Here is a 24,199-nt window from a genome sequence, read left to right on the forward strand (position 1 = left end):
TCGCAGCTAACATTGAGGCAGTGTTCAATTTCGGAGTTTACGTTGAAGATTGGCGCTCTGACTGTGCGCGGAGACATGTTCTAGCACGGAGGTCTGTTGAGAGTCAGTGCTAGATTTCGCTGCGCCCGTCATTAGAACAGAAATAATTGATGGTACCTTATTTGCGGTTGGTCTTCACCGTTTCAACTTGCTTACTTTTGTCTGCCATCTTCATTCTTCGGCGCGCATAACACGGAGTGCATTCTGACGTCTTCTCCTCTTCAGGATCATCACGTCTCAACGTCAGTTTGTCATCACGTCTATTCAAGCTCCGGCGGCCATCTTTGTTTTGTAGTTTCAGTACTCTCTTTGCTTTTCATCGAATGAATACATGCGATCTTCGTCACAACTATTATTTCAGCGGCGTTTTTTTTCCCTACAGTGACTGGTACACGTTCCTGGAAGTTGCTCATCTGCTAATCTTATATGTGGTGACTGTTAATTCTTATTTCATCGTTTATTAATTAATTTTAATGAAACTTTACTTACTTTGCTTTCCCCTTCAGTATTGCTATCGCATATATATGTATTACATGATATTTACTCCCAAGGTATTCACAGTTTAAGAGATATATGTATTACATGATATTTACTCCCAAGTTATATACAGTTTAAAATTTAATTCAGTATTAGAATACTCACTGGTTATATTACACTATATTATATTTTATCAGTTCTTTGAACCATGTCTTCCTCATCAAATAATGTTATGTAACCACCACCATTTCTTCCAAATCCTGGTAAAACACTTATGCCATGGCATAGATGGTTTAGAATTTTTGATAATTACCTTGAAGCTATTGATGCCACTGAGTATTCTGCGACAAGAAAAAAAGCTCTGTTATTCAACCACTTAGGCAACGCAGGACAAGATGTTTTTGATAATTTACCTGTCATTCCAGCTCCGTCTAGTGATGAAAGGTGGAATGTTTAAGCTGAGGCTCTAGCCAGATTAGGTAAACATTATGTGGATGAACCATCGGTTATGGTGGAACGTCATTTATTTTTTAAACGCAAACAGACACAAGAAGAGTCCATTGAGGATTATTTGGCAGTTTTGCGTGTTTTAGCAGCGAAATGTCATTTTGACTCTCATTTAGATACATATTTGTGTGACCAATTAGTTTTCAATTGCCACAATAAGAAAATACAGGAACGTATTTTAACGTGTAAAAATCCTTCTCTGGATGAAGTTATGGATATTGCTAGAAGCATTCTGCCAACAAACCATCGACTACTTCAGATGTTATGCAGATTGACCCCAATTCTGCCACTAATGAACCGATTGTAAATGCTGTTTCCACAAAAGTAAAACCTAGTATTATGGTTGAAAAAAAAGGTTCATGTTACAGATGTGGTTCAAAGTATCATATGGGGAATTATGTAAATTGTCCTGCACAAGGGAAAAGGTGCAACACGTGTAAGAAGATTGGTCATTTTTATATGGTATGCAGATCAACCAGACATATAAGTAAACTTAATTTTGTCAATATTGAACAAGATGAGCTCTGCAATGCTATGAATAATATGTTATCCACTATTGAGGTAAATACCTTACGCGGAGATATAAAAAGATGCAAAGGTCCTCTATGCAGTGTGTTGATTGGCCCCATTGAGCTTAATGTCATGGCTGATTCAGGGTCTCCGATCACAATCTTAGATGAGAAAACTTTTAATAAATTTTGGTCGAATGTCCTTCTTAAACCTACAGATGTCAACCCTAAGGCATTTGGTGAATTCGATATCACCATGCAGGGTTATTTCTCTGATTCCATCATATTTAAAGGTAGGGAAACTTACACCAACATTTATGTTACGCCGTGAATGGCCGTGACATTTTAGGTTGGCAAGATCAAGCTGATCTTGGGATCATCTTAAAACCAGGACATTTGGAGCCTGTTGTTTTAGGTGATCTACCAGTTTCTTCGATTGCTCATGGCTCTATGTGTGTTCTCGATAGGTACAATGAATCTGACATAACTAATTTGTTATCAAAATATTCCAGTGTGTTCTCGGATAAAGTAGGCTTGGTTAAAGACTTCCAACACACGATTAAACTTAAAAAGAATGCTGTCCCAATTGTTCAAAAATGTAGACCAATCCCTTTGTCTGCTAGAGAGGATTTGAGGAAAACAATTAATGATTTATGTTCACAAGATATCATAACACCTGTAGAATCCTCGGAATGGGTTTCCGCTGCCGTTGTGGCCCGTAAAAGTTCAAGTGAGATCCGTTTATGTGCGGATTTAAGAGTTCTGAATCGTAATATTGTAGTGGACTGCCATCCCCTCCCCAGAATTCAAGAGATGTTGGCGAATCTGGGTGGTAGCAAGTATTTCACCACAATCGATCTAAAATCGGCTTATCATCAGATTTCACTCTCCAAAGAGTCTCAATCTTTAACCACGTTTGTTACTCCTTTTGGTCGTTTTATGTATAAATGCCTGCCGTTTGGATTAGCATCCGCGGCCAGTGTATTCCAACGTCTGATGGACAAACTGTTTGCTAGTATAGATGGAATCCAAGCCTTTCAGGATGATATTTTAATTCACACAGCTACCCTAGAATCACATTATTCTCTACTTGACAAAGTTTTACAAAAACTTGAGGCAGTCGGTATGACTATTAATAAAAACAAGTGTAGATTTGTCACTCAAGAAGTAGACTACCCAGGGCATAATATTTCTGCTAATGGTATAAGACCCAAGTTATCTTTAATCAACGCTATCAAAGACGCTCCCAGACCCCAAGATAAGGATGCTTTAAGAGCCTTTTTAGGGCTCAGCGAATATTACGCTCGTTTTGTCCAGAGTTACGCTATCATTGTACAACCTCTCAGAGATTTGTTAAAAAAAAAGCGAAGTATGTCTGGTCTGACGAAACTCAGTTGTCATTTGATTCTGTTAAAAAATTAATTTTGGTGGCACCGGCTATAAGAGCTTTTTCTCAAGGCCAAACCTGTATCGTCACTGTGGATGCCAGCTCAAAAGGCCTGGGTGCAGTTTTAAGCCAGATGATTGATGATAATGAGTACACCATAGCGTTCGCTTCAAGAACATTAAACAGTGCTGAATCTAATTATAGCACTATAGAACAAGAGGCTCTGGCATGCTGCTGGGCTGTAGAAAAGTTTAAAATGTATATTTGGGGTTCAAGATTTCAACTGTTCACAGACCCTAAACCGTTAATTTACATGTTAGGTGAAAGTAACTCAAACAAAGCCTCCTCTAGATTGATCAGACTGCTGGCCAGACTACAAGAATTTAACTTTGATATTAAATACATTCCTGGGGGTAGAAATGTCAGGGCAGACTGTTTGTCTCGTATTCCGTTAGAGGGTGACGTTTCAGATCTTGACAGAAATTGTGATTCTGATGTTATCTTTACCATTAATGATTTGACACAAATGAGCAGATTATCAAAAGATGAATGGATTGAATGTGGACGTAATTATCTTTGTCTGGAAAGGGTGAAGAAATTCTTAGTCCAGGGTTTGCCGTATGATAGAAGCTTGTCTATGCAAGACAAATGTTTCTCGCAAATTGCATCAGAACTATCTATAGTTAACGACATTTTACTTAGGGATGATAAAATTGTACCACCTGAGAGTTTGAGGAGTCAAATTATTGTTCTTGCTCATGAAGGTCATTTAGGGATTTCAAGTACTGTACGGAAAATTAAGGATGTGTACTGGTGGCCAGGTATAGATGGTCAGGTCAAGTCCTTTATTGATAAATGTCCTGAATGTTTATGTTCTGATAAACACTGGTGCACTTCTACTTCTCCTTTATGCCCAGTTGAATGGCCTAGTGGTCCGTGGCAGAAATTAGGATTGGATTTTTCTGGTCCTTTCAACTTGCTGGGAAGTGATAGTAAGTTTTTGATTGTTATAATTGACTACTTCTCCAAGTGGTTATATTTTTCTTTTGTTAAAAACTCAGATTCTAAATCAGTTATCTCGTTTTTACAATGTCTTTTCTTGATTAAAGGTCTTCCTTCTGAGATTGTAACTGATAATGGGACCCATTTTACATCTGGTGATTTCGAAAACTTCATGAATGATGTTTCCATTAAGCACATCTTAGTACCATTGTACAGCCCTGCCTCAAATGGTTTGGTAGAAAGAGCCAACAAAATTCTAAAAGAAGGTGTACAGACAGCTTTAGCTAACGGTTTGGATGTGCACAAGTATATTAGTGACAAGATTTGGAGTTACAATATTACACCCCACTCAACCACTAATATTTCTCCATATATGTTATTGAGGGGTAGGAAACCAATCTCTCTATTCAGTCCGTCATGGCTGAAAGGGAAATTAGGAAACAGTAATTCTCATGAAATTGATTTGTAGAAAGTTATGGCATATGTGAAACAAAGACAACAGTTGTATAAAGCAAATTATGATGTAAGGAAACATGTTAAAGTTACCTCTCTCTTTCCTGGTGATTGGGTTCTAATAAAGAAACCTATTAAGGTTGGCAAAGGTCAATCAAGATTTTCTGAGCCTGCCAGGATTGTTAAGGTTTCCAAAATGGCTGTCATGTTACAGGATCGTGGGTGGTGGAATCGTAACGCTGTGATTAAACTCACAGAGGAACAGGCTAAAATAATTTGTGAAAAAGTAAAATCTCAATTTAAAACTCAAAGTCATTCTGATTGGTTCAACCTTGGTGATTTAAGCCCTAAACATAACAATGTTAATAATTCTTCTGACAACTCTATTCCATTACTAAATAGGGGTGAAGGTGATAATATTTCTGTGCCTCTTCCTCCTAGTTGTTTTAATGATAATGATATTCCAGATAATATTAAGGGATCTGGTGACAACAGGAATGTTAGGTATAGTTCTAGAATTAGAGCTCCACCTCTTCGTCATTAAGACTTTGTTTACTACTGATGTCATTTCGATATTAACTTCTCAGTAATTTTTATTTTTTTCTCTATAGGAAGGGGGGTATGTTATGAGTTGTAATTATTGTTATCATTTGTATTTAATGTATGTCTTTAAATGTATTGGAATGTGAAGCTTTAAGGGTTCCAGCATCTAGAATGTCAAGTCTTCTGTTATTCATTCTGACCTGTAACCCGCTTTGGATATGTCGTGGGTCTTTCCACTCCAAGAATAAATTTCACTATGGATTTGTAAATCTTCCAAATCTATGCCTCGTCATTGATTGAAGATCCTTTCTACAGTCTCTTGTCTGAAATCGCCTCTGCTTCTATAGACGTCAATGGTGAAAATACATATCCCCAATGTTTTCGAAATCTCCCACTTTCCTGTTCTAAAATGTTCGTACGTATGAGAGAATTACACCTCTTGCAGGTGACTTTGCAAAATCAAGTCCATCAGTGTGTGGTTGGAAGTAAGATTAACTCAAGTGAATACTGACTTTATTGTATGATTAATACAAATCTTTACAATGTAAGATAGTACTGTCTGTAGTCCAAGTTATAACAAACTTTGAGGCAAAAATCATTAAAACCCAAGAAATAGAGTTAAAAACAGACACGGTGAATCAGAAATTAAAGTGCAGAGCTTTAGTCTCATATACTTAGTAGGAGCATTCAATTTAAAATACATATAATCATCATCATCAAGTATTCATCTCTCAAGTCCAACAGTGGGCATCAGAGCAATATGAAACAGCTTAGCGTCTTTAGCCTACTGAGCTTTAAGGCGCTATAGTGCACTTATTTTAACCCTGAGCGGGTGGATCGAGGCTAGCTCAATCATTTGTCAGTTGCATCTTCTAGGCGCAGTCTTAAGTGTCTTTCGAATAGAATGGGTTTCAAATTCAGTTCGGATTTGAAGATAGTGAGGCAGTGGTAAGTAAGCCCTGAGATAAAGAGTTCCAGATTCTGGTTGCACTCACCGAGAAGAATTGAGCTATAAATCATTCCTTTTTAAAGGTTGTGGGTGCAAGACGCATTAATTCAGCTTTTTGTTATAGACTTGATCCACCAGATCATTTTAACCTGGCAGTCAGGTAGTGTGGGCTGGTAGTATGAATGCCCTTGTGAGAGCATACACACCAGCACACCTGATTCAGAAGGGAGACTCCTCATTGTGAAATCCAAATATGGCTTTATTATAGCTTTCTTGGCGTGTATGGAGTGATGCCAGCTGTTTTGTAAATAGCTCTGGCTTTAATGAGAAGCTAGTGAAATGTTGAAAAGTACAGTTGAGATATGGTAATTTCAATTCAATTCAAAGAATTCTTTATTTCGGCCTTTGAGGCCATAAAAGCGCAAATAAAAAGTACAGCACAATTCCTGCATTTAAATTTCCCAGATATAAAGTGCGTGTGCATTACATTGTCAGTGATTCCGAATAAAAGTTTTAGAATGTAAAAAATATATAAAAATACAAATTTGTAACATTGATGTGTGAAAAAAAAGAGGTTGGAAGAAGTTAGTAATCACAGAAATGGGATAAAATGATAAAATTAGGCAATGCCTAGCTTTAAAATGGCTCAACGTACACACCACATAGAAATTAAATATCGAGAAACTGAGTACACAATAGGCATGCTAGTATCATATTTTAGTATCCTATAGGCCTCTGCGCAGTGATTTGTTCCGAGGTTTCTACATATCTGCAGTAACCATCGATGTCTCGCCTTCTTGAATGCCGGGCAAAAAAATAATACGTGTTGGTCCTTCTCCGATATATTATTGCAGACCGGGCAACTCTGAGTCAGAATGCCCCCCAGTTGTTTGTAAAGGCACGTAGTGGCAATACTCCGTGCCTAAATTGTAGATAGAGCTTTTTGGCAAGGGCAGGCTGGATGACATTAAGGGCAGGTTCTAACCTATATTGCTCTTTAACATCTAGGAAGGGTGCAGTCAATATACCAGTCACGGGGTTCCTCTTTATCTGATTGAGTCTGTATTCCCTAAAGATATTTGACAGGGCCTTCCTGGATATTGACAGGTAACTTCCTGCAGCATTAGCCCATAGGTTGCCCAACCCCATTGCTTCTAAAGAGTTCTTGATATAGACCAGCCATGGGATTTTACTAGCTCCTTGTAAATTTAGCACTTCCTTCAGCTCTTCTCTAAAAACTGCTAATTCTGGGGTACTCCATAAACGTCGCCAATGTAAGAGGGGTCTGAGGGCAACTTCCTCTGCAATTGGGCCGACCCCAAAATCCATTCATACCGGCGTAAGTGGTGTACTATTGGGAAGACCTAAGAGTTGCCTGACAAAGGAATTCTCATTCTTGGATAGAGGGTCGGAGGGAACTTTATACATTTCCATCACTGGTCCAACCGCTTTCTGACTGCACTTTCTGAGGTCACTTATTTTGCTCCCAAAGACGAGGCGTGCTGCGGCATGTACAACTGCTTCCAGTGGAGTGAGATGTATTTTGGGAACAACAGTCAGGAAAGAATCGCAGGAGTCAGTTCTTGAAAGTACGAGTGCTTGCATGATCGTGTTCTTCAGTACAGCAATGACTTCACCAGAGCAGACGCAATTGAAGCACACAGCGTGGGCCATTGTTTCGACTTTGAGACTGTGAGTTGAGTCTTTTGTCCAGGATGACTTGTAAGGATTTGGCCTGTCAACAATGGTGGATTTGCAATTGGGGAGGTTGATTGAATCCATCCATGACTGAACTGATGGTGGTGAATAGGATGAGGAGATAAAGAGGAATTCTGTTCTAGGTGTAGTAAGCTTTAAATCATCGGTGGGCATCAAATCCCGAACTGTGTTCAGAGTGGTGGCAACATGGGAAATGTCATTTGGAGAGGAGCTCTTTAAATATCATTAATTATCATCAGCATATTAAGCAATGCAATGCAGTTAAATGGGGTGGGGGGGGTGGAAGAGGGAGAAAGCACTTTACATGCAGAACTACTATATTCAATGTTCCCCGTGCTGCATATCTCCCCGTGCATTGGGTGCTAATATGCCATCAAACTAAAAACCCACGTAAAGGAGGGGGAGGAGAGTGGGAACCGGGCAACCAGTCGCTGTTGGTGGGGAGAGGAGAGAGGACATGTCTCTAGGGTCCAGATGGGGCGAACTGCAGGATCAGGGTGGGGGAGGCTTGTTGGCAAAAAGGGGGAATCCCGTAGAGCCGGTCAAGCGAATTTCATAGCCAATCGCCGAGAAGTGGAGGAAGAGGTCCCGCTAGGATGTGGAGAGGACGGTGGGAATTGCGACAGTGGTTCCCCGAGTTGACGGGGTCCATATGCCTGCATGTACGAAGAGGGAGGGAAAAAGGCGAGGGATGGGGAGGGAGGGAGTGGCAAGGGCATCATGTAGGGGGTGTGGAAAGGGGGAGGGGAGATTTGGCGGGGGAGATCAGGGCAGTGGGGGGGAGGAGAGGAGAGAGGCAGAAAGGGCATAGAGAGAGGAAGGGGGTCCGGGGAGGAAGTGGAGGGGGCAGTAGTGGAGGTAAGTAGGACAATAAATCTAGCAGACCATCAGGGGCGGAAGGGAGACGCCGCAGATCTGCGACTGGAGGCAGCTGAAATGAGCCACCAGGAGGCGGAAATATGGGACAGACTGGACACATTTACGTTGAAAGAATAACAACAAAGATTACACAAGGAGGGAGACAAACCGGGAAAACCGTTAGCATGAAATTAAGGCAGGAAACAGGAGTTCTCCCCAATAGTAAGTCTGACACACACAAGTGGCACTCCTGCCTGTACACAAACAGAGGTCCTGGAAATAGTCCGCAGTCATCTGGTTCATATTTACCAGGCACTGGAAGAGGGGCCAGGAGAGGCTATTAGAGCATTCCTGGTCTCTGTGAATATCCCACAAGACCTATGAGATAGACTGGAGGCTAAGATCACTTTAGAGGAATTGCTGGGGGCACCATGCCCAGGGGAACACCGCCGGGTGTGACAGCTTCCCAACCACATGTTATCAGGCATTCATGCAGCATCTCTAGAACAGTTGCTGACAGTATTTGTGGAGGCCAAGCAACTAGAAATATTACCCCCCTAAGTGGCAAGGGATTATCTGTATGATGCAAAAGCCAGGTGATGATGCCTTGAATAGCTCCTCCACTAGGCCAATTACTGCCATTAATGCCAATACGAAGGTCCTATGTAAGGTGTTGGCAATCAGGTTGCAGGGAGTGGTGAGCCGTTTGGCCCATAAGGACCAGTGTGGGTTTATTCCAGGGTGGAGTATGGCTATGAACCTGTGGGGACTTACGCATGTGTTACATGAGGTGAAGGGAAGAGATGAGGAATTAGCACTGGTATTGATGGACCTGGAAAAGGCCTAGGACACTGGGATGGGCTTATCTCATGAGGCTACCGAGAGCCTTTGACTTGGGTCCCTCTTTCTGTGGATGGATTAGGTGTCTCTATACAGGACCAAGAGCCAGTGTCAGGGTGGAACGAACCATCTTTGACAACTGGAACATCTTTAGGGGCACTAGGCAGGGTTGGCCCCTCTCGACTTAGCTTTTCGCCTTGGTCCTGGATAAAATGGTGGTCAGGATGAGGCAGGACATGAGGGAGTGGGGGATTGCGTGGGGCACCTTAAGCATATACTCTCCCTACATGCTGCGACACATTGAACTATCTTCGCTCACCACGACATCACTGCAATGCCTTTTAGGCCACATGGAGGCCTTTAGCAGTGTGTTGGGCTTGCAAGTAAATTGGCAAAAAACAATACTCTTCCTGCTGGGTCGCTGCTTGGGGTTTCACCTGCAGAGCTTACGAATGTGGGCATCCAGTGGGAAGCTGCTAGTTTTGTTATTTGGGTATTATGCTTGCTGCAACAGAGGACAAGCTATATCAATAGAACATGGGAAGGGTGCTGGACGGGCTGATGGCATCCATTAAATTCTGGAATACTCTCTCTCTATCAGTAATGGGCCGAGTCGCCATTGCAAAGAAGGTCCTCCTCCCACGCTGTGTGTATTCTCTATAAAACCCTCTCTGCTTGCTGAAACCCATTGTGTTTAAGTGAATGAATAGTTTGATGATCTCCCTGTAATGGGCTGGGAGATGTAGCACAGTGGCGCTGAGTACTCTGAGGCGTGATCAGGTGGAAGGGGGATGGGCGCTCCCGGACCGCGAGTATATTACTATGCGGCGTACGTTCAACACACTGCTAAATGGATTACAGTGGATGCCAATTGGGAAAGCATCTACTGAGGGGAGCACGCGCAGATGCCGTGCTAACAATGCTGCTTGGGGGGGGGCATCTTGGAGGAGGGGGTAATGTATGTGATACGACAGACTGCTAAGATCTGGGAGAGAATTGTGATGAGGGTTCTCCAGAGACCACCCTTTGATAGGGAACTCCCCATATGGTATTTGGGATCCTTCCAGGACATTGAACCTGCAATGTCGATGGTTTCCTGGGGAGAGGGAGGTTGTGAGAAAACAAGATCTTACTCCGCAAGGTCTTTCACTTCCTCCCCCCTTCCACATGGAAAACTCTAGTACACGCTTTAGTACTTAGTCGTCTGGACTTCAGCAACGCTTTGCTAATCGCTGCCAAAGAATCCTCCATGAACAGCTTACAGGTGGTCCAGAACACAGCAGCTCGCCTGGTAGCCAGTGCACCTCACCGAGGTCCCTCTCTCCCCTTCTCCACAAACTTCACTGGTTACCAATACGCAAAAGAATTCAATTTAAAATCTGCTGTATGGTGTTCAAAGGCCTAAACCAGATGGGACCAACATATCTGGCGGACAAACTAGTCAGACACACACCATCACGTACCCTCCGCTCAAAAGGAAAGGGCCTTCTCACCGTTCCACGGATAGAATAAACCAGACTAGGAGGCAAAGCATTTTCCTACCTAGCCCCTCAACTCTGGAACCAACTACCTTTGGACATTCGCCTCTGCACTGACTACCTGACCTTTAGGAAAAAACTCAAAACTTCACTTTTCTAACACTTAAGTCATCACCTCTATACGTCCTCAGCGCGGACATACGCCATCTGGGGTGATTCAAGCGCTCTACAAATGACATAAATAAATAAAGTGACCTGTACCCAGAGGAGGCTTTCCTTTCCCTCTTGGAAGTTAGAGAAATATTTGGACTAGGAGTAGGGCAGTTTCTTCAGTATGCCAAGATGGCCAGTACGGCAAGCATAGTATTGGGGAGTATTCTACAGTTGGGATCAGGTGGGCATTTGTTTACTCACAGTAGACCAGTACAACACACTACAGGCTGACAAGCGTAAGCCCCAACTGAGGGAGAAGACGGCATGGGAAACGAACCTAGAAGAACAACAGGGAATGGAAGACAGTCTGCTATTAGCCCCTCCCCCATCACAAAATGTGGCTAGAGTATCACCAGCAGAGATCCCTAATTCCAGATCTTGGAATAAGATAAATTCACGGGACCTAAATACTATGCTGTTTGACACTTGTCCCTTAACGAATATAGGGGATGACAGCTTTGAAATCGCTGCTCATAAATACAATATCTGGATAAAGGAGGCCATGGACCTCCAAGCCCCTGAGAAAAAGCAGAAATTCCAGCGTAGTACCCCGTCTGAACCCTGGTTCTCGAAGACATTAAGGTCTCAGAAACAAACCTGTAGGAGACTAGAGCGTAAGTGGAGAACTAATTACGACTCGAGTGACAGAGAGACCTACAAAAAAGCCATTGTGGAATATAAATCTCTGAAACACAGGGAGAAAACTAAATACTTTACTGAAAAGATTATGTTGGCTGAAAATTCGGCCAAAGAACTTTTTAAAACAATAAAAAATGTATCAAAAATGGCAACACAAAAAGTCAGCACATCAAATCAAACTCTCTGTGGCACTCTCGCTAGTTTTTTCAAATATAAAGTCACAGAGGTTTTTGATTCGTTCGATCAAAACCATAAGGAAGTATCCACTGTCTCCGTGAACAACTCTCCCAGAATCCTGGATAGGTTCTCCCCCTTGACAGAGAGCAAGTTTTGAAACTCATCATAGCTTGCAAATCAGGGTCCCCACTAGACCCCTGTCCCCCTAAAATTATTCATCTAGCTCCCAAGATGTTCGAGGAACAACTCACACTAATTTTAAATAAAGTGCTCAACACGGGACACATTCCTACTGATGGCAAGATGGCGTCTATTCTCCTCATATTGAAAAAAAGTAACTTGGATCCCCTGGAAACCAGTAGTTACAGACCCAACTCTAGGCTCCCTTTTCCCACCAAAATACTCGAAAAGGCACTAAATGCTGAATGGATGACCTGTATTGATAACAATAATCTCCTGGATTCTTCACAATACGGTTTCAGAAACGCGCATAGCACAGAAACGGCTCTGCTTTTGCCTCCAAAGAGATCGGATGGACCTTGGATAAAGGTGATCAAGCCATCCTGATACTACTTGATCTCTCGGCGGCATTTGACACTGTTAACCATACTATATTGATTAACCGTCTAAGGACCATGGGAATCAGAGGAGTTGCCTTGACCTTACTGCAAGATTTCTTAACAAACCGTGTTGCACTGGACAATTGCACATCTGTGCAATTTGGTTTGCCATGTGGGGTGCCGCAGGGCTCTGCACTCAGCCCCACCCTTTTCAATTTGTACGTTGCTCTCCTGGTGAAACTGATAAAGTCCCTGGGGTTTTGGTAGTGTCTTACGCCAACGACACACACATTTTGGTGTCGATACCCAAAGACTCCACAGAGGGGGGCCTCAGGTTCAGCTCCTGTATGACGCAAGTTGATCATTGGATGAAAACTCATTGCCTAAAGCTAGATTCTGGCAAAACAGAGGTGTTAGTTTTCGATAACAATGGATCTGTCTGGTCTCCCAGCTGGTGGCCCCAGAATATGGGACCCTTACCTATTCCAGCTCAAAAAGGAAGAAATTTGGGAGTCATTTTTGATGATAAGCTCCTTTTTAATCAGCAAGTAAAAGCCTTATCTTCCTCAGTATTCTACATGCTAAAACTGATAAGGAAAATCAGACCTTTCATCCCAAATGAACTTCAAAGACTGGTCATCACCTCTCTTGTCCTGACTAAGCTGGAATATGGAAATTCGCTATTTATTGGTATTCGCAAGAAGTCTCTACAGAGCCTACAAATACTTCAAAACGCAGCAGCAAGACTTCTCGCTGAAATTCCTAAACACAAGTCAGCAGCCCAAACCTTGAGCAACTTACACTGGCTACCTATAGCAAAAGGCCTAGAGTTTCAAACACTATGCATAACCTTCAAGGCACTGCATAACTCTGGGCCTAGCTATTTCCGTAGTAAATTAGCCTGGTACTTGCCGAGCAGACAGCTCAAGTCCTCGGAAGCGAGGCTACCATCTATCCCTAGATCACAACTCATGGCCTGGGGTGGCTGGAGTGTCCTGTTGAAGGCAGTCACTCTTTGGAACGCTCTACCTTTAGCCATCAAACGCTGCTCTGACTTCCTGATCTTTCCAAAGCAAGTTAATACCTGGCTGTTCTCTCATTGATAATTAAGAATCACTCCGTCCAGGCCTCACCCCCTCCCTCCCTGTTTGCTTCAGCGCCAAGACGCCCCAGGGCTTCGAGCGCTATATAAAACTTAAAATCAAATCAAAGGAGTGTTGTGTAGCTCACGATTCAAACTGATCTACTTCCACTTACTACATCAAAGATATCTCACCCCGATCACAATAAGCAAAATAAACCCATACAAATCCTCCGACTGCCCGAGATTCCATGCTCTGGGTCCACATTCTGACATTAGGCCTGGCCATATCAGGGTGTGGCACGATTTTGGGCAAAGGTTGCGGGCAGACTTAATTAGGCACTAAGGTCTGTGGGTAATACCTTCACCACAGCAGCGTTTGCTGGGTACCGAGGAAAAACACAAGAGGAAGAAGATAAAATACAAATTCATGAAGCTGGTCCTCGTGCTGGCGAAGGATGCATGGCTATTGGCTGGACGGGGGTGAGGGACCCTAGTGGAGAACTATGGGTAAGGGTGTAACAGAGCGGGCCCTAGAGGAAGAGATACATATGAAACATGGTAGAAGGGATGCTAAACTCCTGGACGATCTAGCGGCATGGCAGAGGTGACACGTGGTCAGTTATGAGGAGGAGGACTCAAGCTGGCTTGGCTGATTATTCGTGGGACTATGACATGCATGCCTGATGCCCATAGTGGGCAGGAGCAAACACATTGCTTATGCCAGCTAGGCTGGGCGCTAGTGAGAGGGTCATCGTCTTCATCGACTCTGTGGGAACGTAAACCCAGGGGGCTCTACATGATGGAGATTGGGGCACTGGAAGTTGTAGTATCTTCCCAACCTGGGCACCAGCCAATGACTACACCACAAACAGAGCTTAGTAATACATGCCTTTATTCGTCTGCGTGTAACTGCGAACTCAACATTCTGAAGCAGCCTTCACTGCAATACACTCTATTCATTACGTCATAGCTCTGCGGAGTTCATCGGGAGCCAAAAGGGTTCCGTCATTGTTAATTCGCAAGACACCGCAGATGTAGTTCACTATTCCCACTGCTGGTGTGGGGAGGGGTGTTTGGGACAAGCTCTATTGTGTTTAATGATTGGTTCATTCTGAGAATTACAAATGATAATCTACTGAATAAAGGTTCCTGAATTAGGGGGTGGGGGGTGCTACTTCCGCAGTTATGTTTTAGTGGACTGTTTCTAACTGTTGTTACCGAATATCAATAAAAAAGATTGATACAAGTAGGACATTCAAACGTCTTCTTTGGATAATTTGGAGTTAAGGCGATCTAGCCTGTGCTTGAGGGGATTCTGCCCAGTGGAGCTGGACCAGTGTTGCTAACCGTTAAAAGCCTTATTCTCAGAGTCTGGGTCAGGGATGCTGTTGAAAGGGGACAAGAGTTAAGAGCCATCGGGGAGGATAACTCACTGTAAGAAGCTGTGTTGATGTCCATGGTGTTGTACCGAATAACCTGGTCTTCTTTCTAGACTTGATTGGACTGGTAGTGGTGTCAGCTACCACTCCCTTCAGGGGGGAAAACTGAGAAAAGTGGAAGTGGAGGAGGCAACTGTGGGCAGAGTGCAAACGGGGGAAGGGTTCAGAGGAGTGGGGATTAACATGGGGAAATGTGGGTCAAGGGGAGTGCACACAATTCAACACAATTCAATTCAATTTTATTGCATAATTAATAAAAATTGTTACAATCCACATTTCATATAAAAACAATTATAAAACTTGCGTTCGTAAATTACTTATTTCGTCTCTTTTTTTTAAATTATTTTTTTTAAACCATGTCACAAAGTCCCCGAAAGATTGTACTTTTAGTTTTTGAGTTCTTAGTCTAACACGTTTTAAGATGTAATCACGTGGTAGAACATCCGGCCTTAATCGCTGTGTTCCTCTTTAATTATAATGTAGGGCTACTCATTTGTCCGGGAATAGTTTTTTTGCTTCTGTCATAAATTTAAGTCCCCGACATGCAAGAATGGGAGAAGAACCACTCAACCAAGTTATTATCGCTTGCCGGCATGTTTTTATGTTCAGATTAAGAAAAATAGCACGTAAGTATTTCCTTCTCAATGTCATCAACGCTGGGCACACGCAAAACAGATGAATTAGAGTTTTGTTGTGGTATCCGCATAGTCTACATTGGAGACTTTCATTCTGATGTTTCCAAGACGGTCTTAGGTCTTTTGAATAGTGCAGACCCAGTCTGTAGTCGATGAAGGTTTTTTTTAAATATTGACTAAAGTGGGTTGCTAAGTAGGTCTGCTGTTTCTGATAAGAGTAGGAAGAAATTACGGTCCAAGCGTGGCGTCGAGTAGCCAATATTGTTTTATCCTCTAGTAAAGATTTGCTTTTTGCCACTCTGTTGGCTATTTTACAGAAAGAAACGTGGTCTATTTCTTTATTCCAAGTTTCTAGGAGATCTAGTTCGTACAAGCAGGAATTCAAGTAGGTTGCCCAAGAGTTTCCGGTAGACTCTGTCTTGGGTGCTTATCTCTTGCCAACAAACGTGGTCCATGGACTTGGGTTGGGCTCGCCGAAGTTTATGACACCATTTTACAAACCTTGACATCGAACGTAGGTGTTGATTTTGTAAACCAAATTCGAGACGGATTTGAGCCGCAGATGCTAATTTAGGCAGTTTGAACACAGATTTGTAGATTTTGTTCTGTAATTCATTTAAGATTTTGGCCTCGCCTCCGAGCCAAGTTACTGGTCCATATGATAATGTACGTTGAATTTGGGCAGACATTACCCTAAGGAGGTGCGTGTAATTGGGACCCCCCATTTTTTGTTGGAGCTGTCTATATGCATACATCAGTGTTTGGGACTTCGCATTTATAGTCAGAGTGTGTTCTTGTTTTGAATTGCCTTTCCCAATCGTCAAGCCTAGGTACCGGTAATAGTTCTGTTCTTCCAGTACTGACTTATCAATCGTCCATGTAAATTTGATCTTCTTGTGCTCAACTAGTCGCAGTATTTTTGTTTTTTCCCTGTTTAATTCCAATTTTTCTTGTTCTAAATAAGATTGAAGGTTGGTTATTAGGCGTTGTAAACCTATTGGGGTTTTACTTAGTAAAACAATATCGTCAGCAAACTGTAGAATTGGAATATAATCGTTCCCAAGTTTAGGTGCGTGGCTGTTTATTTGTCCTAGGTTGCTACCTAAGTCTGCCAAAAACAGGTTAAATAGGCACGGGGCCAGGACACAGCCTTGTTTTAAGCCATCCTGAGTTTTGATTTTTGATGTTAAGCTCGGTCCCTGGCCTAATTTAACCCTTGCCCATGTTTCGGTGTATAGGCGGATTATTGCATTTAGTAGCATCCTGGACATCCCCCAGTCTTTGAGATTTTCCCATAGTCTTGACCGGCTCACTTGATCGAAGGCTGCTCTTATGTCTATAAAACACCCGTACAGTCGTTGGTTCTTTTTCTCAGCTCTCCCCATTAGCAGAGCCAATGTTGTCAGGTTTGTTATTGTCCCCATCCCCTGTCTTATGCCGATTTGGAAAATGGGAAGTAAGTTGTTATTTTCTACCCATTCTTGAACCTGCTCTAAAAGACATGAGGCGTACAGTTTTCCTTCTACATCTATAAGAGAGATCAGCCTATAGTTACCTGGGTTTCTTCTGTTGCCCTTTTTGTAGTGGGGTGGATGATGTTTCCTTTCCACGATGTTGGCATACAGCCATAGATAAAGATTTGGTTGAACAAAACTGTTAGGTGGTTGGACCAGAAGTCCTTATTTAATTTAAATATGGCTGTCGGTAGTCCAATTGGACCAGGTGCACCCTCGGGTTTTAGTTTCTGTATAAGTTTTGTTACACTTATGCAGGATGTCAGTACCGGCTGATCGCAATCCCGTTTTTTCTTGTCCAGGTCGTTAAGCTTATTTAAACTTTCCTGGGAGCCCACTTGGTTACCTGAATCCGTTGCGTTTATTGCCCGTAGCATTTTGTTAAATGAGGTAGTGTCCTTTGTCGCATAGAGGTTCCTTACATGGGCTTCCCAGTCATCGGCAGTGATGCCGGGGTCTTGAGACATCTCTTCACCTTTGTTCAAATTGTTAATAATCCCCCAGAAATCCCGAGAGTTTTGCTTTTTGCTGGCTGATAAAAGTTTTAGCCATATTGATTCTTTATATTTGGCCTTTGCCGCCCCCAGCTTTTTACGATAATTCTTCCTCAAACTCCAAGGGGAGTGTGTGTGGGTAAAGCCAGGGAAAGTGTGGGGGAGAGAGAATGTGTGTGGATCATCAAAGATCAGTATGAGGGAGAGGTAGTAAAAGGAGTAGAGCTGGGGACATGTTAGATGGAGAGCTGCCAGCTGTGTCTCAGATAAAAGACTGCTGGATGCCTGGTTGAGATAGAGAAGGTTGTTGTATGGGCTATGAGGCATCAGATGTACCAGATGTGCCCCTCACACCAGCAAAAAGAATTGATAAAAGTGGCAGAGAATGTCCTCTCATATTAGATAAATATCACTAGTCTTTTGTTTTCTGTTTTTTTTGTTTGCCTTCGTTTGGGCTTCCTGCTGTAAGTGGGGAGGTGTGTGTAAGCATGATGCTGTTAGCATGTGTGGAATGTGGTGAGTGGAATGTGGAATGTGTTTCGGAGAGTGGGTAGATATTAGGGCTTGAATTGTAGCAGTGGGACAGGATTCTTGTATGGGGAGGTTGATTGTTGAAGGGCTCTTGCTGTGAACACATTTCTCTCCGATAGAATTACTATTATTCCCTTCTTTTTCTGCCCCATCAGCATGTTGTTTCCAAGTGAGAGCATTTTACCACCATTAGAACCATTAGGCGAGATTTTTAGTAGTTCGGGGTTGTTCTACCATATGTATGCAGATGACACTCAGATCTATCCGATGAGCCCATCACTCAATGGCAGCCTCCTTCTTTCCAACACCTTGGCAAGAAGGAAAAAATGTATTTCAACCTACCATCTCGAACTCAAACCTGCTAAAACTGAATTCCTTTTAATCTCTCCAAGGGGATCCAACATATCTGTCCATGAGTGGATGTATCCCTTCTCTGCCCTGGGATGCTAACCGGGTATTGTGGAGGAGGTCAAGTCTCTGGGCTTCCTCCTAGATAGTCGGCTGAGCCTTCAGAAGCATATCACTGCTGTGGCCACAAATGCCTTGTTAAAACTAAAACCTATTTGGGGCATCAGACATTTCATGCCAGAACTGGACTTAAAAGCTTTTGTCCAGGCACTGGTGCTCTCTAGATTGCACACTGGGAATTCTCTGCTCTTGGATCAACCGAAAAACAACTCAGCTCCCTCCAGAGCAGCACTTCATGCAGTGATTCGATCTGTCTCAGGCCACAAGAAATCTAAGCACACCACTAGCACCCTGCTGACGCTTTAAAGGCTTCCCATTGAAGCCAGAACACACCTCAACACTGCTTGCATCACACAAACAGCACTGTGTGACTCTTCTACCTCCTTCCTGACTGGTAAATTGAAAATCTCTTGGGTTCAACATGGTTTGAGACAACAAAAGCCCTTCTACTGGAACCGCCCACATTCAAGCATGAAGGCCAGCTGTGGCTCCTCCGCAATGGCAGAGGTGCATCGCTCCACTGGCTCAGAGCCAGCAGCTGAAAAATAAAACAATATTTCATTATTGTTTTCTTTTTTATCTTCTGGCTGAGCCAGCGTGTGTAGGTAGGGGCGGACCAGGCCATGGTAGATGGGGTGAAGTGATGTGCTCTGCTAACTGTGCATGTCTGTATGGCCAGCCGTCTTAGGATAGCCAAACGGACATGCGGTTAGGTTTCTCCAACCCGGCTGTACTGCCCTGCCGTTTGGGAGAAGAAGCACAGACTCCCTGTGCCTGGGCAAGTGTGGAACAAGCCCGCTCAGGCCAATCGCTGTGCGGCTCTGATGGCACATGAGACAGTATGGGGTTGCACAGGGAGTCTCTGATGCTGTCCCAGGGACCGCTGGGACCAGGACGCAGAGGAGCACTGCGGCGCGAGGCAGCAGAGCAGCATCAGGTAAGTCTTATTTCTTTATTATTAACCCCAACCCCTGCCCCCCTCCTACACCTGCTCACCACTTTTTATTTGTGCCGCCCGCCACTGATGAAGGCTATATGAAGCAGTCCTTCTCTGGGGTAGCGACTACGATTTGGAACCTTCTTCAGCCCTATGCATGAGCCTATTTCATGCCAAGAACTGGAAACCATGCTACTGTGCTCGCCCTTACACTCATCTCCTTCAGCTCGACCTCATCAATTTTGTGCTTTCATTGTTTTGTTTCTATTTTTGCTCTTCACAATATTCGGACCTGCTCTTTTGCATTGTGTCTATGTTATGCTTATGCCCTGTTTTGCTTATATGTTTGCTTTTGACGATTGTTGAACCTGTTCTCATGTGAAACACTAATGCCCATGCCACGTTCACACTATATGCACTATATGAAACCATCCGCCCTGCCAAGTACCAGGCATCAGGGGTCAGACTAAAGCATTTTATTGCAGGTGGTCGCATCACTGCTCTGAAACGCATTAGTCACGCCTTAGAGCTCCTGGACCCCCTATGAGGCGCTAGCATGTCTGCATACCAAAAGCAGCTCTAGTGCTTTACATTGGCTTTCTGGCAGTGCCAGCTGTGCTGCTACCACGAGCCAAGAGGAAATCAGTTGTCTCATTGACACACTGAGAACTGGGCAGCATGGGGCTGTGAGCACTCGGCTGTCTCTGTAATACAGCAAGAAACAAAGAGCCAGGCTTCCACTGCCAGCCAAGCCCAGCCTGCCTCAGTCTCTCTGACCTCACGTAGGGCTGGAGTAATACATAACTACAGCTGCCCGGATACGGGGGACAGTGCAGCCACTCGCGGGTAAACATGATGGTCCTACTTAGCCTTTTGTTATTTCATGTCAGACAAGGCCCTCTGCCACCACCACACAAGGAGCACACGTGGCCAGAGCATGGGTGGCAGCTCTGTGTTGTTCTGTGCAGTTTCCTATCCCAGGGCGACCCTTCTCTCTCCTGATAGGATGTTGTTTTCCTTTGCTGGCTCGAGTCCCAGCGGCCATGTCCTGCCAGCCCCCTCAGTAGCCCCCCCCCCCCCCCCCCCGAATAATTGTATTCAATGAATTCATCACCAGTGAACATTCATCATCTTTATATTACACCAATAGGGGAAAGCACAGGGCTGCACCAAGACTGTGGATGCCTGCCACCTCTGATGGGACCTGCAGCTCATCCTGCTGGCCGGTGGTCTGTACCCTCGCACTCCACATTGGCAGCCTCTTATCCCAACTGATCCCTAGCTGGTGACCTGCCACCGCTGGGAGGGACATACCTGGATGAGGGCACAGCATCATCCCTCGTTCAATTACCAGACTTGTGACACATCAGCAGGTGCACATATAGCACCCGCCTTTGGCGTTTTCCAGCTACCCACGTTGCAACAGGTGAGGCCTTCCTAAGCACTACCGAAAATATTGCTGCATCCTGTGAATCCCGTCTAAATCTCAGGAGGCAGAAAAAAACGTGCAACTAGAATGCGTCTGTTGTGAAGCGCTCGAATGCCGCTGGGCAAAGTTTGCGCGATGTAAAACTTCCAACAATAAAATGCAGCTCTGCCTGTCACCCAGCCTCTAATCTCATTCTAAATTAATTAAGAATAAAGCAATAATGCGGGATGTGGGAAAGAGATACCCTTTAGTGGCTGAATTGCACAGTGACCAAACTGTGTGATCCTACACAAATACCTTTTCTGTTCATTTTCAAGTATGATTGACACCACCTTCAAATATAGGAGCCTCAAATGTCCCCATATGGAAACAGCTCTTGTGTTTGATGTAAAAGGCCACAATGGTGCGCCAGGCTTCTACAATAAAAATCTAAGCCACATAAAGGGTACACATGACAACGGACTTTCCTTAGTCCACTAATAGCATTGTCATTAGGACGGGCAGGAATGTTCCTTAGTACATGTTTAAAAACTCTTACTTTTTAAAAAACACTTCTCAATGGGAAAATATAATCTGATGTACCGAGGTAAAAGTCTTCCACATGTAGGGATTGCGATGAGATTGTATCATATTCTAACATGATGTTTGTTGCATAATTTACCGGCCAAATATTTTCAAGGCTCGACTCGATCATGGCTGCTTAGAGCCAGAGCCGACCCTTGGATCAGCTAGCCATAATAATTAGTGGGCTCGCCCACCTATAATGAATGACTACTAGTGAAGCTTGTGAGCCCTCGGTCACATGTGTAGGTGGGTGCTGTCCTATCCCAGCAGTAGTGGATGAGCTGCCAGCCTTTCCCTGTTGATGGACCTGAGGTTGAGAGAGACACAAGGAGCAGAGCCTGTCTGCCTCCCAGCAGGACAACACCATTACCAGCTAATAGCCATGCAGAGCTGACCTTAAAGTGGCAGTCTTGTGAGACAGCACTACGGCCAGACCCGAAGATAAGTCCAAGAGCAGGCCTCTTCCCTGGCAGTCACCAGGCTCAGCCTGCCTGCAATCAGTACAGTACGGTGCACCACAGTCTGCTGCCCGGTATGTGGCTAATAGTGAGAAACTGCAGAGGAAAATGGTGTGAATGAGGGAATAGGAGTGATTGAGGCACTCCAAATACCACTATAGCTTCGACAAGCCAAGAATTGTTTAAGTCACAGTCTAATACTTTCAGAATTGAACCATGTTCAGTTCTAATTGTCACCCGATGGATTGAAACCATAGAAATATCACACATACGTGATCTGAAAACGAGGCAGCTATAAACCATACACAAATGTACATGTGAGCGATCCCAAAAAAGTCCGACCAGATTGAGAATCACATCCAATTGTACAGAAACCTTCACACATAAATTGCATTTGAGCTACATTCATCAGTAGCAAGGCTATCAGAGCAATGCAATTCAGTATTTTGGAATGATCATGAAAAGGATTTGTTTTGGGCTCTCCAAACTAATCACACCAATTGTTCAGTCATACCAGACCCCAAATATCTGATCTTCATGGTCCTCAAAACCCACCATAATAGGAATAGCCCACACTGCCAAAAGACCCACTTCAGGTGGAAAACCCCTTGCTTGTTTGAACCCCAAGTGGCTTTCTTATAGCTGACTCCCACCTAAAAGCTCCACTTCTGTGCAAGTCAATGGGAAAATGAATTCCCCCCACCTTGTTTTCAAATTTGGAATCTCCTTTTTCGTGTTCAAAAGTGTTGGCGCGTATGCAGGGCCACTGGCATTATGCGGCAGGGGAGAGTCAAATTATGCGGCAAGGTTGAGTAAATTATGCGCCAAGAATAGACAAATTATGTGGCATTATGGTGCAATCGCACAATTCCAGGGGCCCTGCATGTATGATAACCAAACACACCCCAGAAGCCCCTCAGTTAGACCCCTTCCAAGATGGGTCACGCTTCCGGGCAACACTTTTCAGGATTGTCAGTACATTCCATGTCGTCCTGCAACCAGATTGGTGGTTAGGGGTCTAGGGGCGGAACTTAGCCTCCATAGGCCACCTTCTTGGCCGTGTCCTCATCGGGATTGGACCACGCACATCAGAGCTGCTCCCATTGGTTGCGAGGGCAGATGGTCAGAGAAGACCAGGAAGTGCTGCGCGTGTGGCTGCCTGGCTGGCAGGGAGTGTGTGGCAGTGAGCATCGGGGTACAGGAGTGGTCCAGGCTGCTGCGGCTGGGGTGGAGCGGGGCCCTGGGAGAGGCGCCAGGTACACTAGAGTTGAGGTGGGGCTGTGCACAGAGCAGGAAAGGAGGACACTGACTGAGTACGTGGGTATGGGGCAGTAGTAACTCTGAGGGCTACGGTTGCCGGGAGGGGTCAGCGCCCCAGGTTTGAGTCCGGGGGTGTTCAACACAGGACAACGGCGACCAGAAGAGTCCAGGACGGATCATTAGAGAGAAGTGACCGGGAGGGGTCAAGGGTGGCTCAGTACCCTGGCTTGGATGGAGCCCCCAGTTCCACCATGGAGGGGGAGCTGCACAAGTGGACCAACTACTATAGCGGTGAGAGCTTTACCTTCTGCATGTTAATGCACGTGTTTATCATTTCATCACCTTCGGCAGTTGTGTTTGTCTGCACTGTATGCACAATTCATTCATACATTCGCTCCATCTCCCCTTAGACCCTCGTTGTCACAAGCTTGTCTCACCTACAGTCATTCAGTTAAACTCTCCGACCTCTCGCAGGGAGACTGCGTCAACAGATCACTTAGAAGCAAACCCCAAAACTACTCATCACTCCACAAGTTCCCAGAACAAGTCTTCACAAAACGCATCTTTTCGTTCCCTGCACGAAACAAGATACGATGTCCTCCCTGGACCCTGCACCCTCCCTCCAGATCTTCAAAACTAAACTGGGCACTCAGTGCAACGAGTCTGATTTTGGGTCTTAGTCCCCAGTCTCACCTGGACCTGTTGCAGGATGCTGGTTTGTTGCCCGTGCCCCATTATTTCTCCCTACTGCCCCAGCCTTCTAAGACTGACTGTTCCTTGTGTCACATGCCTGTTATCTTCCAAATGTTTTGCTGCAAATACCGCCCTTTCGTAGTAATATTGTCTTCACCCGACAATAAAATTCACGTGTAAAGTGCTGTGTTCCTCAGGGAATAAATAGTGTTATATCAAAAAAAATTGTAATACATACACTCAATAGCTTTTAAGCTGTGCTGTGAATTTATGTTTGCCACAAGGCTTGTTTAACGTGCTCTGTTGAGTCAAAGGTAATTGTAAATTCCTGAGGCGGAAGCCG

The 24,199-nt window shown here is 44.2% G+C and overlaps 1 protein-coding gene across 2 annotated transcripts in view; it reads left to right on the top strand.

Moving 5' to 3' along the window:
* Window positions 1-23,028: 23,028 nt before the first annotated feature.
* Window positions 23,029-24,199, top strand: part of PLEKHA8 (pleckstrin homology domain containing A8) — a 141,015-nt gene continuing 139,844 nt past the window's right edge. For both annotated transcript variants that reach the window (XM_085630416.1, XM_085630417.1), the window contains exon 1: window positions 23,029-23,454. In XM_085630416.1, coding sequence (XP_085486542.1) covers window positions 23,415-23,454 — 40 coding nt within the window. In that variant the 5' untranslated portion in view covers window positions 23,029-23,414. The remainder of the gene's footprint in view (window positions 23,455-24,199) is intronic.

Source organism: Triturus cristatus, chromosome 10 (genome assembly GCF_964204655.1).
Source record: "Triturus cristatus chromosome 10, aTriCri1.1, whole genome shotgun sequence".
Taxonomy (NCBI): Eukaryota; Metazoa; Chordata; class Amphibia; order Caudata; family Salamandridae; genus Triturus; species Triturus cristatus.